The sequence below is a fragment of the Portunus trituberculatus genome, chromosome 1, assembly GCF_017591435.1.
Source record: "Portunus trituberculatus isolate SZX2019 chromosome 1, ASM1759143v1, whole genome shotgun sequence".
Classification (NCBI taxonomy): domain Eukaryota; kingdom Metazoa; phylum Arthropoda; class Malacostraca; order Decapoda; family Portunidae; genus Portunus; species Portunus trituberculatus.
This window is the reverse complement of record NC_059255.1, coordinates 5,962,748-5,978,373: the sequence shown is the minus strand read 5'-3', so window position 1 is coordinate 5,978,373 and position 15,626 is coordinate 5,962,748. Positions and strand designations below refer to the sequence as shown.

At 44.9% G+C, this 15,626-nt stretch overlaps 1 protein-coding gene and 1 long non-coding RNA gene across 2 annotated transcripts; both read right to left on the bottom strand.

Annotated features, from left to right (window-relative positions):
* Positions 1 to 469: 469 nt before the first annotated feature.
* LOC123520033 (glucose-6-phosphate exchanger SLC37A4-like) lies at positions 470 to 4,275 on the bottom strand. Its single transcript, XM_045281920.1, has 8 exons — positions 4,113 to 4,275; positions 3,461 to 3,562; positions 2,972 to 3,160; positions 2,445 to 2,530; positions 1,985 to 2,092; positions 1,569 to 1,707; positions 1,042 to 1,227; positions 470 to 918 (listed from the first exon to the last, which is right to left on the bottom strand). The coding sequence occupies exons 2-7, from the start codon at positions 3,543 to 3,545 to the stop codon at positions 1,073 to 1,075; spliced, it is 762 nt and encodes a 253-aa protein (XP_045137855.1). The 5' UTR covers positions 3,546 to 3,562; positions 4,113 to 4,275; the 3' UTR covers positions 470 to 918; positions 1,042 to 1,072.
* A 6,585-nt stretch (positions 4,276 to 10,860) lies between these two features.
* LOC123520200 lies at positions 10,861 to 15,278 on the bottom strand. Its single transcript, XR_006679198.1, has 2 exons — positions 14,977 to 15,278; positions 10,861 to 11,038 (listed from the first exon to the last, which is right to left on the bottom strand). It is a non-coding gene; the product is annotated as an uncharacterized LOC123520200 (long non-coding RNA).
* Between the last annotated feature and the right edge of the window lie 348 nt (positions 15,279 to 15,626).

The following is a 15,626-nucleotide window of genomic DNA, read 5'->3' as shown; positions in this document are numbered from 1 at the left end:
AAAGTTTTATTCATTAATTTGTATCACATTTATCTATTATATTTTTTACTGTGTGATTATAGAAAATGTTTTATATATTTAATCACATTCGGTTTTATTACAAGTTCATTTTCTATTGATAAGTTGTAAGAAAAGCTTTTATTTTCTTTATTTTTCTTATTTTCAGCTGTTTTGAGTGATGTGAAAGAGATTGATATTTTTCCCTTACTGAGAAACTTTAACTACAAAATAAAAAAAAAGCTTTCTTATTTATTCTATTAATGATTTGTTGCTTAATTCACTCAGTACTTGATGAATGCAATACGTGCCTAATTTAATTCATTTATTTCCTATTATGCATTCATTATATACGTGTGAATGATATTATGTATTTATTTATCACTTATTTATATATTTAGATAGTTTAATAATCCCGCTGTGTAAAGATAGAGAATAAAGAAATGAAAAATGACTAAAGAAAAATCTGATATTAATTTTCTTCTTTATATAACGCTACTTAAGACTAAAAATCCATTAAAACAGACTAAACAGAACAAACACAATACATTCATGTCGTATAAATAAAAGGAACATTCACGCTACATGGACATAGAAATAAAATCATTCATAATAATAATTGAAGAAAAAAAAAAAATCAGTACGATAATTGAAAAGTGAAGACATCGTACCCCCTCCCCCCATATAATAATTCAAATAATGTCATTGTTAGTTATTATTGGCATTATTATTTATTACTATTATTATTTTATCTTTTTTTTTATAATTACTATTGTTATCATTGTTAGTGTAAGTTTCTATACAGTTTTAAGTGACTGATTTGTACTATGAAAAAAACAATTCACTAATACACTAGGTGGAAACTGTTTTTACACACTCTCTCTCTCTCTCTCTCTCTCTCTCTCTCTCTCTCTCTCTCTCCAATACTATCTTTTCTTTCGTTTTTCTTGAGTTTAGTTGGCAAATCTCTCTCTCTCTCTCTCTCTCTTCTCTCTCTCTCTTCCTTCCTTCCTTCTTCTCTCTCTCTTCTCTCTCTCTCTCTCTTCTCTCTCTCTCTCTCTCTCTCTCTCTCTCTCTAATCCTTCTTGTTCTTGGTGATGTGGAGGCGCGGGGTGGTGAGGATGAGCAGGACGGAGGAGGCGGTGAGTGTCTGCAGGAGGAGGAGGACACCACGCCACGACCACAGGCGCGCCACTTGACTTAGAGGCCACCCAGCTAACACCGCGCCAACTGCATGGGAGGAGGCGTGGGTTAGAGAGAGAGAGAGAGAGAGAGAGAGAGAGAGAGAGAGAGAGAGAGAGAGAGAGAGAGAGAGAGAGGGGTGAGATTTGGAGAGAATTAAGATAGTTGGGAGTGTTTTGAGTGGTTTGAGTGTTTTGAGAGAGAGAGAGAGAGAGAGAGAGAGAGAGAGAGAGAGAGAGAGAGAGAGAGAGAGAGAGAGAGAGAGAAAAAAAAATACTTGAAAAAACACATTAGAAACACCAAAATACTTAAAAAAAAAAAAAAAAAAAATACAAGAAAAAATATATCTGAACCATTGAAAATTTCCCGCCATTTCTGAGGTCGCTTACCATTCGCCGCCAACGCAACGAAAGCATGGGCGGTGCCAGAAAGATGCGCCGGGAAGGACTCTGACGCCACAATGCCATAAATAGAGATGGGGCCGAACATGCTAGCCCCGAGAACAGCCCCCACGCCAGACACCAACACCTGGGGGGGGCGGAAAAAGGGATAAATAGAAGGAAAAACAAGGAATAAAGAAGGATAACTCAAAGAAAACGGAAAAAATGGAGGGTAGAATAGGGGTGACTGAAAAAGATAGGCTCGAACAGGTTAGCCTCACGAACAGACGGCTGGGAGAGAGAGAGAGAGAGAGAGAGAGAGAGAGAGAGAGAGAGAGAGAGAGAGAGAGAATAAGTAGTAGCAGAATATGAGACAATAATATCCACACACACACACACACACACACACACACACACACACTGACCTGGGATGAAGCAGAGGTCAGCACGAAAGTCAGCACATAGAGGCCAGCGCAGCACATAGAGATGAACGCAGCGGCCACCAACAGACGCACATTAGCTTGTACTTTGACCTTTATGAGAGACAGATAGAAATAATTAGCTTTAAGTAAGTTTACGCTAGTTTGTTCTTTACCTGCATCCGTTTTCTTCGATTTTCCTTTCGTTATTAAAGCTTATCTTACTCTATTTCATCATTTATCAATTCATTTATTCGTAGTAAGGAAAATAAAGCGTTAAAATTAGCTTAGTTTGTGTTAAATTTCCATACATCATCTTCCTTCCCATTCTTTGCAATCCCGTTTTCTGTGCACCTTTTAAAATGAAGGAAGACTAAAATAGACATTAAAAAAAGCCATTTAAGACCTAAACGAGGCTCAAATACATAAATAAAAGGCAGAAATATATAAAATAACATTAATTTACCTTAGAGGCGATGCGGTCAGTGAGAACCCCAGCTAGGATGCCCCCAAAGAACCCTCCTGTCTCCATAGCGCTGACGAAGGAACTGGCTGACGGAGGGAAGAGAGAGAGAGAGAGTGAGAGAGAGTGAGAGAGAGAGAGAGGTAAATTAGATTAGAATAAGAGGAATAGGATGATAAAAAGGAAGCAGAGAGAAAGAAGAGATAGAAATTTGAAAGAAAATGAGAGAGAGAGAGAGAGAGAGAGAGAGAGAGAGAGAGAGAGAGAGAGAGAGAGACAACAAAACAAAGAAAATGGCATAATAATTAAATAACTACAACTATTTATCACCACCACCACCACCACCACTACCACTACTACTACTACTACTACTACTACTACTACAACCAACTCCTTACCTTCCATCTGTGACGTTCCTAACTCATTCATAACAAAACACTCAAAAACAGTAGCTATAAATCACAAAACTACCACTACTACTACTACTACTACTACTACTACTACTACTACTACTACAACCAACTCCTTACCTTCCATCTGTGACCTTCCTAACTCGTTCATAACAAACACTTGGCCCCACTCCGAGATCGCAGTCTTAGCCATGAAGACGACAAGGTAGCAGACAGAGACAAGCCACAGGAAGGGAGACTGAACTAAATCTCGCACTGTTCCAGACTCCGTTTTCTGTTTCTCTTTCTCCTTCTCCTCTCCTTCCTTGCCTGTGAAAGAGAGAGATAGAGAGATAGAGAGAGAGTTTAGTTGTTGTTTCTGTGTGTGTGTGTGTGTGTGTGTGTGTGTGTGTTTTTTTTTTTCAATTATCGTTTTCTTTGTCATATTAATGTGGTTTGTCATTTTTCTTCTTCCTCTTCTTCCTCCTCCTCCTCCTCCTCCTCCTCCTCCTCCTTCTTCTTCTTCTTCCTCCTCCTCCTCCTCTTCCTCTTCTTCCTCCTCCTCCTGCTCCCCCAACACACACACACACACACACACACACACACACACACACACACACACACACTTACTAGGGGTGTGTGTGGGCGTGGCTGGGCTGGGAAGGTTGGCAAGCTTTGGGTCATCAACAAGGCTCACCACTGCAACCACTGCCATTACTAGGGACACGAGACCTGGGGAGAGAGAGAGAGAGAGAGAGAGAGAGAGAGAGAGAGAGAGAGAGAGAGAGAGAGAGAGAGAGAGAGAGAGAGAGAGAGAGAGAGAGAGAGAGAGAGATTTGTGGTTATTTCTTTCTTTCGTTTTGTTGTTGTTGTTATTGCTACTACTACTACTACTGCTACTACTACTACTACTACTACTACTACTACTACTACTACTACTACTACTCTTTCTCCTCCTCCTCCTAATCTTCTCTATTTTTTATTTTTCCTCCTCCTCCTCCTCCTCCTCCTCCTCCTCCTCCTCCTCCTCCTCCTCCTCCTCCTCTTCCTCTTACTAATCTTCTCTTCTAATTAATCTTCCTCTTCCTCTTCCTCCTACCAATATTCTCTCCTCCTCCTCCTCCTCCTCCTCCTCCTCCTCTTCCTTCTCTTCTTCTTCTTCTTCTTCCTAATATTCTTTCTCCTAAATTCTCTTACTATCATTCTAATCCCTCCTCCTCCTCCTCCTCCTCCTCCTCCTCCTCCTCCTCCTCCTCCTCCTCCTCCTCCTGGCCCCACGTACCAGCAATCACGAGGGAAGCACTCCAGCCGTGGGATATAATGATGTAGGCGGCGAACAGGGGAGAGAGAGTGCCAGACAAGTTACTGCTGGCTGTCAACACACTCCACCACGTCCCGAAATTGGCTGGACTGAACCACTGGGGAGACAGACTGGCGTTAGCTGTGTGTGTGTGTGTGTGTGTGTGTGTGTGTGTGTGTGTGTGGGGTGTGTTTTGGTGTGATTTTGAGGTGTTTTGAGGTGTTTTGGGGTGTTTTGGTGTGTTTTCAGGGTGTTTTTGGGTGTTTTTGGGTGTTTTGAGGTGTTTTGAGGTGTGTTTGAGTTGTTTTGAGGTGTTTTGGTGTGTTTTAAGGTGTTTTGGGTTTTGTGTTTTGTGTTTGAGGTGTTTTAAGTGTATTTTGAGGTGTTTTGGGGTGTTTACAAGTGTTTTGGGTTTTAGGTGTTTTAGGTGTTTTGGTGTGTTTGAGTGTTTTGTGTGTTTGAGGTGTTTGGGGTGTTTGAGGTGTTTTGGGGTGTTTGGGTGTTTTGAGGTGTTTTGAGGTGTTTTAGGGTGTTTGAGGTGTTTTGGGTGTTTTGAGGTGAGGGTGTTTGAGGTGTTTTGAGGTGTTTGGTGTTTAGAGGTGTTTTGGGTTGAGTGTGTTTGAGGTGTTTTAGTGTTTTGAGGTGTGTGTTTGAGGTGTTTTGGTGTGTTTTGATGTTTTGTGTTTGAGTGTTTTGGGGTGTTTTGGGTGTTTTGAGGTGTTTTGGTGTGTTTTGGGTGTTTTGAGGTGTTTTGAGGTGAGGTGTTTTGAGGTGTTTTGGTGTGTTTGAGGTGTTTTGGTGTGTTTTGGGGTGTTTGAGTGTTTTGTGTGTTTTGAGGTGTTTTGGTGTGTTTGAGGTGTTTTGGGGTTTTAGAGGTGTTTCAGGGTGTTTTGAGTGTTTTGAGGTGTTTTGAGGTTTTGAGGTGTTTTGGGTGTTTGAGAGGTGTTTTAGGGTGTTTTGTGTGGTGTGTTTGGGGTGTTTTGTGTTTTGGGTGTTTTTTTTGTTTTGTGTTTTAGGGTGTTTTGAGGTGTTTTGGTGTGTTAGAGAGAGAGAGAGAGAGAGAGAGAGGTCACGCACGTGGTAGCTCCGTGTTTTCGTGGTGTTACAGTGGTTTAACAAAGTGCAGTGTTGTGAAAATTTCAGTGCTTGAAGTGCTAAGTGTCCTGGTGTCCATGTAAAAGTGTAAGGTGTGCTAAGCCTTGCAATAGTGTTGAAAAATCACTTGAAAAGAGTGTTTGTACCCGTGCAGTGACCGAGACCCGGGCCTGACCTGACGCGAGGCCTAAGGCAGCACACAGTTGCCAAATCTCTCCAAGGTAGTTTTTAAACAACCTGTATCTCTCTCTCCGTGGCTGGTTTGGCTTGACTTGTGGGAGAGGTAGTTAGTGTCGTGTGTTTTTTGTGCGCCTGTGGGGAAGTGCTTTGTGTTCTGTGCCAGTGTTCAGTGTCTGTGTTCACGAGTGTGTTAGTGTCGCACGTGTCGTTTAGAGCCAACACTCGTTGTCGCCCCACACCTGGCTCCACAATTCCCCAGGAATCACTTATCCTCTCCCTCAATGTCTAGCCCCGCCCATCGCCCCATAGCCAGGCGAGACTTGCCTGGCTACCAGCCACAGAATTGGTGTTGCGTTTGTGGCAAAGCAACACTTAAGACTCAACACGTGAGCTGTGACGAGGAAACCTGCCGTAACCTTTGTCACAACAGCTGCCTTGGGGATACGCCAGTCTTCAAGTGTAGCTACACGGAGCAGCTACGACTCCAAGCAAACATCCCGGACCCCGTCACCTACATCATCGAGGAGACTGATACACCCCCAACGCCACTACCGGACGACAGTGGGGAGAGTCAGTGGGAGGGCTTGGAGAGAGGAGAGCTAGTTTCACTAGTTGAGAAGCTCACTGAGGAAGCCTCTCAACAAAACTGTGTGATTAAGTCCCTCCAGGACGACCGAGACTTGATCATACAACACAGAGACGTGTTTGCTGCGGCTCTCAGAGTAGCAGACAGGCTGATAGCGTCAAAACAGCGCCAGACGCAAGTAGCCACACGCTCTCAGGCAGTCAGCGCCCACGCAGAGTCAATTGACGAACACTGGGAGGTGGTTTGTCAGGACTCTGAGAGGTGGAGGACGTGGTGGAGCTCGGATAAACCGCAACAGCTCCGCCACTCAGCTGTTTTCTCAACTTCCACCTTCCCTTCGCCTGCCCGGGAAACAACGACCGCTCCGCCTACCTCCACTGCTTCCATCGCCACACAGAGCGACTGTGACACCTCCCCAGCGTCTACTGTCACTCCTTCTGCCACACAGAGTGACTGCTCGGTACTCACTACCACGTCTACCGCCACACAGAGCAGCAGGGACTCTTCCTCCATAAATACAGCGAACGGAGTAGATCGCGGTGCCTCTGTTCGCCCACGAACCTCTCCTCAGACCACTTCAGGAGATTGGAGAAAAAAGAAAACTAAGAGGAAGTGCAGCAGGACGCGAGGAAGGTGTCCAGCGAAGGACTGAGGACTCACCAGGCCACCAAGCAGACACAAAAGCGAGCCAAGGCAAAAGTGTGTGAGTACTGCTCACGGAAAGGACACACTTCTGCTACTTGCCACGCCAGAACTGACGATTTACGTCAGGAGCGTCTCATACAGCGGCTCCTTACGGTGGAAAGACACACAGCCACACCCTTCCCACCTGCAGCGCCTCAGCCCGCCCACCACCTCACTTCATTTCAGTCCTTACCACAACCTCGCCCACTCCTTCCTCAGCCTGGTATCTGGAATCAGAGCCAGGGGCGGCAGTGGACCACTCCTCTTCACCAGTACCAGCAGTCGGCCGCGGACCCTAACCACCACCTCGGACTAGCAGGCCTCGCTCACTACCATCCCTCACCATGGTACAGCCAGCTTGCCCCGCCGCCAACTAAAGGTCGTCTCTAGCAACGTCCGTGGTCTCCGGACTAACCTTGCAGACTTATACCACAACTGTGTGCAACGACACAATGCAGACGTTGTTGTGGTGACAGAGACATGGCTGAACAGTGAGGTGGAGCCCACGTATGGCAGGATGCAGGGCTTCACCCACTGGGTGAGGAGGGACCGACAGGAGCGAACAGGAGGTGGAGTGGCTGTCTGCTTCAAGGAAGGAATGCAGGCCCAGCTACTCGACATAGACACGCCTCCACTGATGGAGATGATGTACTTCCGAGTAACGCTGGCAGACCGCTCAGCCCTCTTACTGTGTGCCCTGTATCGCCCCCCGCGACAAGGGCCTGACTCACTCCTGTACCTGACTGAGACTTTAGACAACCTGATGATGGCACACAGCTGCAGCCACGTGCTGATTGTGGGGGATCTCAATCACCACCTGGAAAGAGACGCCTACGAGAATCTCCTGGAGGTGCAGGGTCTGACAGATCATGTCACCTTCCCACACATGAACGAGGAGGGACATTAGACCCTGTCATCTCAGACTACCAGGAGGACAAGCTTCAGTGTCATCAGCTGGGGCTCGTGGGCAGCTCTGATCATCACGCTGTACTGACACAGCTGGAAGTGGGCGTGGCTCGGGACGAGGCCACCACCCGCACCATCTGGCTGTGGAACAAAGCAGACTGGGCTTCCCTGCGCCGCGACCTGACCCACACCCCATGGGCCACTCTGCTACAGGGAGGAGCAGAGAGTGAAGCACTTGCACTCACCTCTCACCTTCTCGCCCTCCAGAGACGCCACGTCCCACACAGGGAATACACCACCAGACCGACGGATCAGCCATGGTTTGGCTACCGTTGCCGTGTTGCTGCTGAGGCAAAGTATGCTGCCTGGCTCCGCTACAAGAGGAACCCGACTCGGCGCAACAAGGACTTGCATAGGGCTGCATGCAGGAGGATGGTGGTAACCAGCAAGTGGGCCTTAAAAAAGTGGGAGGAAAGCCTGCGCCGGAAACTGTGTGGCACTGGCGTAGGAAACAAAACTTGGTGGTCCCTTGTTAAGGACAAACAGGAACTGGCCACCAAGAATCCATCCCTCCCTCAGCAAGCAGGACGGTACTGTCGCCACCAGCAGTAAGGAGAGGGCACAGTTGCTGGCTTCCTTGTTTGCTGGAAAAATGAAGGTGGGGAATCCACAGCAGCCACCGCCTCAGCTGGTCCAGCAATGTGAGAAGACTGTCACCATGGTGGAGGTGACGCATCAGCAGGTGAAGCGATTATTGCGGGGCTGGACACACAGAAAGCTACCGGCCCTGATGACATCAGCCCGCACCTGCTGAAGCGATGCTCCCAGGAACTGGCTGCCCCTCTCACCCAAGTCTTCACAACTTGTGTACGGGAAAACGTCTGGCCTTCAGTGTGGAAGGAGGCTCGAGTAGTTCCGTACACAAAAAGCTCAGGACGGACCCAAAAACTACAGACCCATATCCCTGTTGTCAGTGGTGGGTAAAGTGTTTGAGAGGGTCGTGGCAGAGGTGGTGTGTAGCCATCTCAAGGACAATGCCCTCCTCTCAGACCAACAGTTTGGGTTCAGACCTGGAAGGTCAACCTCCGACCTAATGATGCTTCTCACCAGGCAGTGGCAGGACGCCCTCGACGACGGCAAGGACACTATAGTGGTTGCTTTGGACATAGCTGGAGCTTTTGATAAAGTATGGCACAACGGATTACTGGAAAAGCTTCGTGCTAAAGGCATCCAGGGTGGCTTGCTACGACTCCTGGGAAATTACCTGCAGGACAGAAGCCTCAAGGTGGTTGTCAACGGGCAAACATCTGAGTCCCTGCCTGTGGAGGCATCAGTGCCACAGGGTTCAATTCTTGGCCCACTCCTGTGGAATATCTACGTGGATGATCTTCTCCAGCTACTGCCAGGAGTCAAGGCCTATGCTGATGACTGCACCCTCTCCTATACCTATCCACGCCAGGACAGTGGGCGGGCTGCTGAGGCCATCAATCAGCAGCTACGAGTGATAGAGGAGTGGGGTGCTCGCTGGCAAGTGACATTCGCGCCGGAGAAGACACAGGCAATGGTTGTCTCTCGGTCCCCAGCCGCCATGGCAGCAATGGCAGGAAAGTTGTCTTTTGGCGCTGCTGCTCTCCCACTCCAAGATGACGTCAAGATACTTGGAGTGGAGGTGGATCGAGGGCTGAGGTTTGACAGCCATGTCAAATCCATTGCCAAGAAAGCCTCTCACAGGATCTCCGCTCTCAGAAGGATCGCCAGTTTCCTCGACAGGAAGGGAGACTGCTGCTGTACAAGGCACAGGTGCGGCCCCACCTTGAGTACGCAGCTCTCTCCTGGATGTCCTGTGCCGCCACACACAGAAGGAGACTGGACAGCATCCAACGCCGCGCCATACGGCTAGTAGATGCTGCAATACCACCTCACCCAGAGCCTGAGCGTCCCTTGATTCACTGGAACACCGCAGAGATGTGGCGGCAATCGTAGTGTTCCATAAGGCACAGGTGCAAAGAGTGCCACATCTGGCAGGGCTGCGTCATCCTCTGAGAGTCACCGCACGGAGCACGAGAACGGTGCTCAATGGTGGTGACGCCGTAGAGGTGCCGCGATCCCACGGGTGTCAGCATCAACGCACCTTCGCAGGACGCGTCTCCAGGATGTGGAACTTGTTCACGGCCGCGGTGCCTCACGTCCAGGAGATGAACACACACAGTGTCAAACTGATGGCACATAAGTGGAGACAGACACTGCCAACTCCTCTGACACTCTTTGTGACGTGACACTCAGTGTAGTGCAGTGCGTGAATAGTGCTAGTGAAGTGAAAAGAACAGTGCTCCATTTACATGCTGACCATCTTGTATATTTTCTATTTTTAAGTCTTGTAAATATTGTAGAAATAGATTGTAGTACCCTTAGAATAGGTAGCACACGACAGTGCGCCTTTGGGTACATGTTCTTCTGTATAAATTATGTTTAAATAAAAAAAAAAAAAAAAGAGAGAGAGAGAGAGAGAGAGAGAGAGAGAAACATGTCAAACTGTCTTAAATGCCCTCAAAACATGTCAAACTGTAAATGCCTCAAAACATATCAAACTGTCTTCACATGAGTTAAAGGAGGATCAAAAGGACTGTCATGTTTTAAACTGTCTTAAAATCCTCAAAACATGTCAAACTGTCTTAAATGCCTCAAACATGTCACAAGTGTCTTTGTCCTGAAACATGTCAAACTGTCTTAAAAACATGTCAAACTGTTATCAAACGTGTCCTGAGAGGATACTCAAAACATGTCAAACTGTCTTAAAAAACATGTCAACTGTCTTAATGGTATCAAAACATGTCAAAAAACATCTGTCTCAAACAATCAAAACATGTCAAACTGTCTTCAAAACATATCAAATTTGTCTCAAACAGAAAACATTACTGTCTCTAAAATGCCCTCAAAACATGTCAAACTGTCTTAAAATACCCTAAAAACATGTCAAACTGTCTTAAAATGCCCTCAAAACATGTCAAACTGTCTTAAAATGCCCTCAAAACATGTCAAACTGTCTCACACACACACACACACAGAGACAGAGAACATACTCACCCACAGTATTGGTGGTGACTAGGCCGGCAGCGAGCAGTGTGGGTGTAGCATAGGACACACTCTTCCTGTTGTAGGTGTAGCAAGCATAGCCGAGGAACAGCGCAGCGAACACACCACGTTGATAGGACTTCAACAGCTGAGCCTTCGATTTACTTAAGTCCCCAATTTCACTCCCGTTTTCTTTAGTTCTCTTTAGTTCCCCATTCAAAGCGACGCCATTGGTAGCCCCGTTGGAAAGACTGCCATTAATCTTGCTCTTGATCTTGTTGGTGGTGTTTCTGAGCGCCCCGTTGTGAATGGCGCCGTTAGCAGTGACTCGCTTCGTTATTGTGTTATCAGGAGTCATCTTGAAAGGTCTACTGCTGCTACCGCTCTAATAATAAAAGAAAACGGGATATTTAGAACTGTTTAAAATATTAGGGAGGTGGACAGAGTAGTGGTGAAGGATTGAGAGGACTGGTGAACTCTTAGGGAGGTGGACAGAGTAGTGGTGAAGGATTGAGAGGACTGGTGAACTCTTAGGGAGGTGGACAGAGTAGTGGTGAAGGATTGAGAGGACTGGTGAACTCTTGCATTAGAGAGGTGGACAGAATAGTGGTGAAGGATTGAGAGGACTGGTGAACTCTTGCATTAGAGAGGTGGACAGAATAGTGGTGAAGGATTGAGAGGACTGGTGAACTCTTGCATTAGAGAGGTGGACAGAATAGTGGTGAAGGATTGAGAGGACTGGTGAACTCTTGCATTAGAGAGGTGGACAGAATAGTGGTGAAGGATTGAGAGGACTGGTGAACTCTTGCATTAGAGAGGTGGACAGAATAGTGGTGAAGGATTGAGAGGACTGGTGAACTCTTGCATTAGAGAGGTGGACAGAATAGTGGTGAAGGATTGAGAGGACTGGTGAACTCTTGCATTAGAGAGGTGGACAGAATAGTGGTGAAGGATTGAGAGGACTGGTGAACTCTTGCATTAGAGAGGTGGACAGAATAGTGGTGAAGGATTGAGAGGACTGGTGAACTCTTGCATTAGAGAGGTGGACAGAATAGTGGTGAAGGATTGAGAGGACTGGTGAACTCTTGCATTAGAGAGGTGGACAGAATAGTGGTGAAGGATTGAGAGGACTGGTGAACTCTTGCATTAGAGAGGTGGACAGAATAGTGGTGAAGGATTGAGAGGACTGGTGAACTCTTGCATTAGAGAGGTGGACAGAATAGTGGTGAAGGATTGAGAGGACTGGTGAACTCTTGCATTAGAGAGGTGGACAGAATAGTGGTGAAGGATTGAGAGGACTGGTGAACTCTTGCATTAGAGAGGTGGACAGAATAGTGGTGAAGGATTGAGAGGACTGGTGAACTCTTGCATTAGAGAGGTGGACAGAATAGTGGTGAAGGATTGAGAGGACTGGTGAACTCTTGCATTAGAGAGGTGGACAGAATAGTGGTGAAGGATTGAGAGGACTGGTGAACTCTTGCATTGGAGAGGTGGACAGAATAGTGGTGAAGGATTGAGAGGACTGGTGAACTCTTGCATTAGAGAGGTGGACAGAATAGTGGTGAAGGATTGAGAGGACTGGTGAACTTAGTGGTGAAGGATTGAGAGGACTGGTTGAACTCTTAGGAGGTTAGAGGATTGACTGGTGAACTCTTAGGGAGGTGGACAGAGTAGTGGTGAAGGATTGAGAGGACTGGTGAACTCTTAGGGAGGTGGACAGAGTAGTGGTGAAGGATTGAGAGGACTGGTGAACTCTTAGGGAGGTGGACAGAGTAGTGGTGAAGGATTGAGAGGACTGGTGAACTTTTAAAGAAAACGAGAATATAAAACACAATAGTCATAGCCTTAAAGAAAACGGGAATATAAGAAAATAATATAATAATAATAATAATAAAAATGCCTTAAAAAATAAATAAATAAACGAAAAAAAAAGAAGATTAATTAGAAGCATTTATTTATGAACGTTATAAAAAGGAACATGAAATTGAAAGAGATGAAAATGAAGGCGGAAAAACGTGACAGAGCAAATATTAGAAACGTGACTTGGAATAAATAGAATAAATGAAGAAAATAAGAAAATAAAACAATGAAAGAGAGAGACAGAGACAGAGACAGAGAGAGAGGTCTAATGGTACACAAATCTCAAGGTAAAAATGTGTCCCAGTACTGAAGGGGTTAAAATAGTGAAGACTGTGGCCATTAATCTTGTGCCCTCCATAGACCCTTCCTAATGTCAATAAAATGGTCTAATGGTACACAAATCTCAAGGTAAAAATGTGTCCCAGTACTGAAGGGGTTAAAATAGTGAAGACTGTGGCCATTAATCTTCTGCCCTCCATAGACCCTTCCTAATGTCAATAAAATGGTCTAATGGTACACAAATCTCAAGGTAAAAATGTGTCCCAGTACTGAAGGGGTTAAAATAGTGAAGACTGTGGCCATTAATCTTCTGCCCTCCATAGACCCTTCCTAATGTCAATAAAATGGTCTAATGGTACACAAATCTCAAGGTAAAAATGTGTCCCAGTACTGAAGGGGTTAAAATAGTGAAGACTGTGGCCATTAATCTTGTGCCCTCCATAGACCCTTCCTAATGTCAATAAAATGGTCTAATGGTACACAAATCTCAAGGTAAAAATGTGTCCCAGTACTGAAGGGGTTAAAATAGTGAAGACTGTGGCCATTAATCTTGTGCCCTCCATAGACCCTTCCTAATGTCAATAAAATGGTCTAATGGTACACAAATCTCAAGGTAAAAATGTGTCCCAGTACTGAAGGGGTTAAAATAGTGAAGACTGTGGCCATTAATCTTGTGCCCTCCATAGACCCTTCCTAATGTCAATAAAATGGTCTAATGGTACACAAATCTCAAGGTAAAAATGTGTCCCAGTACTGAAGGGGTTAAAATAGTGAAGACTGTGGCCATTAATCTTGTGCCCTCCATAGACCCTTCCTAATGTCAATAAAATGGTCTAATGGTACACAAATCTCAAGGTAAAAATGTGTCCCAGTACTGAAGGGGTTAAAATAGTGAAGACTGTGGCCATTAATCTTCTGCCCTCCATAGACCCTTCCTAATGTCAATAAAATGGTCTAATGGTACACAAATCTCAAGGTAAAAATGTGTCCCAGTACTGAAGGGGTTAAAATAGTGAAGACTGTGGCCATTAATCTTGTGCCCTCCATAGACCCTTCCTAATGTCAATAAAATGGTCTAATGGTACACAAATCTCAAGGTAAAATGTGTCCCAGTACTGAAGGGGTTAAAATAGTGAAGACTGTGGCCATTAATCTTCTGCCCTCCATAGACCCTTCCTAATGTCAATAAAATGGTCTAATGGTACACAAATCTCAAGGTAAAAATGTGTCCCAGTACTGAAGGGGTTAAAATAGTGAAGACTGTGTCCATTAATCTTCTGCCCTCCATAGACCCTTCCTAATGTCAATAAAATGGTCTAATGGTACACAAATCTCAAGGTAAAATGTGTCCCAGTACTGAAGGGGTTAAAATAGTGAAGACTGTGGCCATTAATCTTCTGCCCTCCATAGACCCTTCCTAATGTCAATAAAATGGTCTAATGGTACACAAATCTCAATGTGTCCCAGTACTGAAGGGTGTTAGAGTGTGTTCTGTGTCTCTGTGTTGCCAGGGTGTGTTCTATGAGGGTGTACAAGGTTGTGTTTCACCAATATGTGTGTCCACGTGTTGTGTTGAAGGGGGAACAAAACATTTTCTTCTTTTTTTTTCACTAATATTGAAGTAATACATGACAGAGAGAGAGAGAGAGAGAGAGAGAGAGAGAGAGAGAGAGAGAGAGAGAGAGAGAGAGAGAGAGAGAGAGAGAGAGAGAGAGAGAGTTGTTTGCCTGTCTAATTGTTTATCGTAGTAATTAACACACCCAAACACACTCAAAAAACACCAAAACATACTCAAAACACACTCAAACACTCATAACACACCAAACACACCCAAACACACTCAAAACACAACTAAACACACCCAAAACACACCCAAACACACTCAAACACACTAAAACACACCAAATACACCCAAAACACACTCAAAACACACCTAAAACACACCCAAAACACCCAAACACACCCACACACACTCAAAACACACCAAATACACCGTAACACACTCAAAACCTACTCAAAACACCCCAAATACACCCTAACACACTCAAAACACCCCAAATACACTCAAAACACACTCAAAACCCACTCAAAACACACTCAAAACACACCCAAACACCAAGACAGCCTTTAAAATCACACTACACACCCCTAACAAGCCTCTAACAAGCGTAACTACTTAATCACCTGTTTTTGTAGCGACACTCAGCGAAAACACTCGAGACAACAGCTGATAGGTAGCGTGAGGGGGCAGGAGGGAGGAGAGAAGGGGGGGCGGCGTCCTCTCCCTCTGAAAGCTGGCGGGTAACTGAGGTGGAAAATTGTTGTTGTGTCTTATATAATGCTTAATGTCACGTGATCTTTGAGTGAGAGAGAGAGAGAGAGAGAGAGAGAGAGAGAGAGAGAGAGAGAGAGAGAGAGAGAGAGAGAGAGAGAGGAGAGTGTGTGTTTGTTCATGTAATAAAACCTTGATAGATATAGTCTTTGTGTGTGTGTGTGTGTGTGTGTGTGTGTGTGTGTGTGTGTGTGTGTGTGTGTGTGTGTGTGTGTGTGTGTGTAAAATTAATGTCAAGACGTATATAGTAGTAGTAGTAGTAGTAGTAGTAGTAGTAGTAGTAGTAGTAGTAGTAGTAGTAGTAGTAGTAGTAGTAATAATAATAATAATAATAATAATAATAATAATAATAATAATAATAATAATAATAATAATAATAATAATAATAATAATAATAATAATAATAATAATAATAATAATAATAATAATAATAATAATAATAATAATAATAATAATAATAATAATAATAATAATAATAATAATAATAATAATAATAATAATA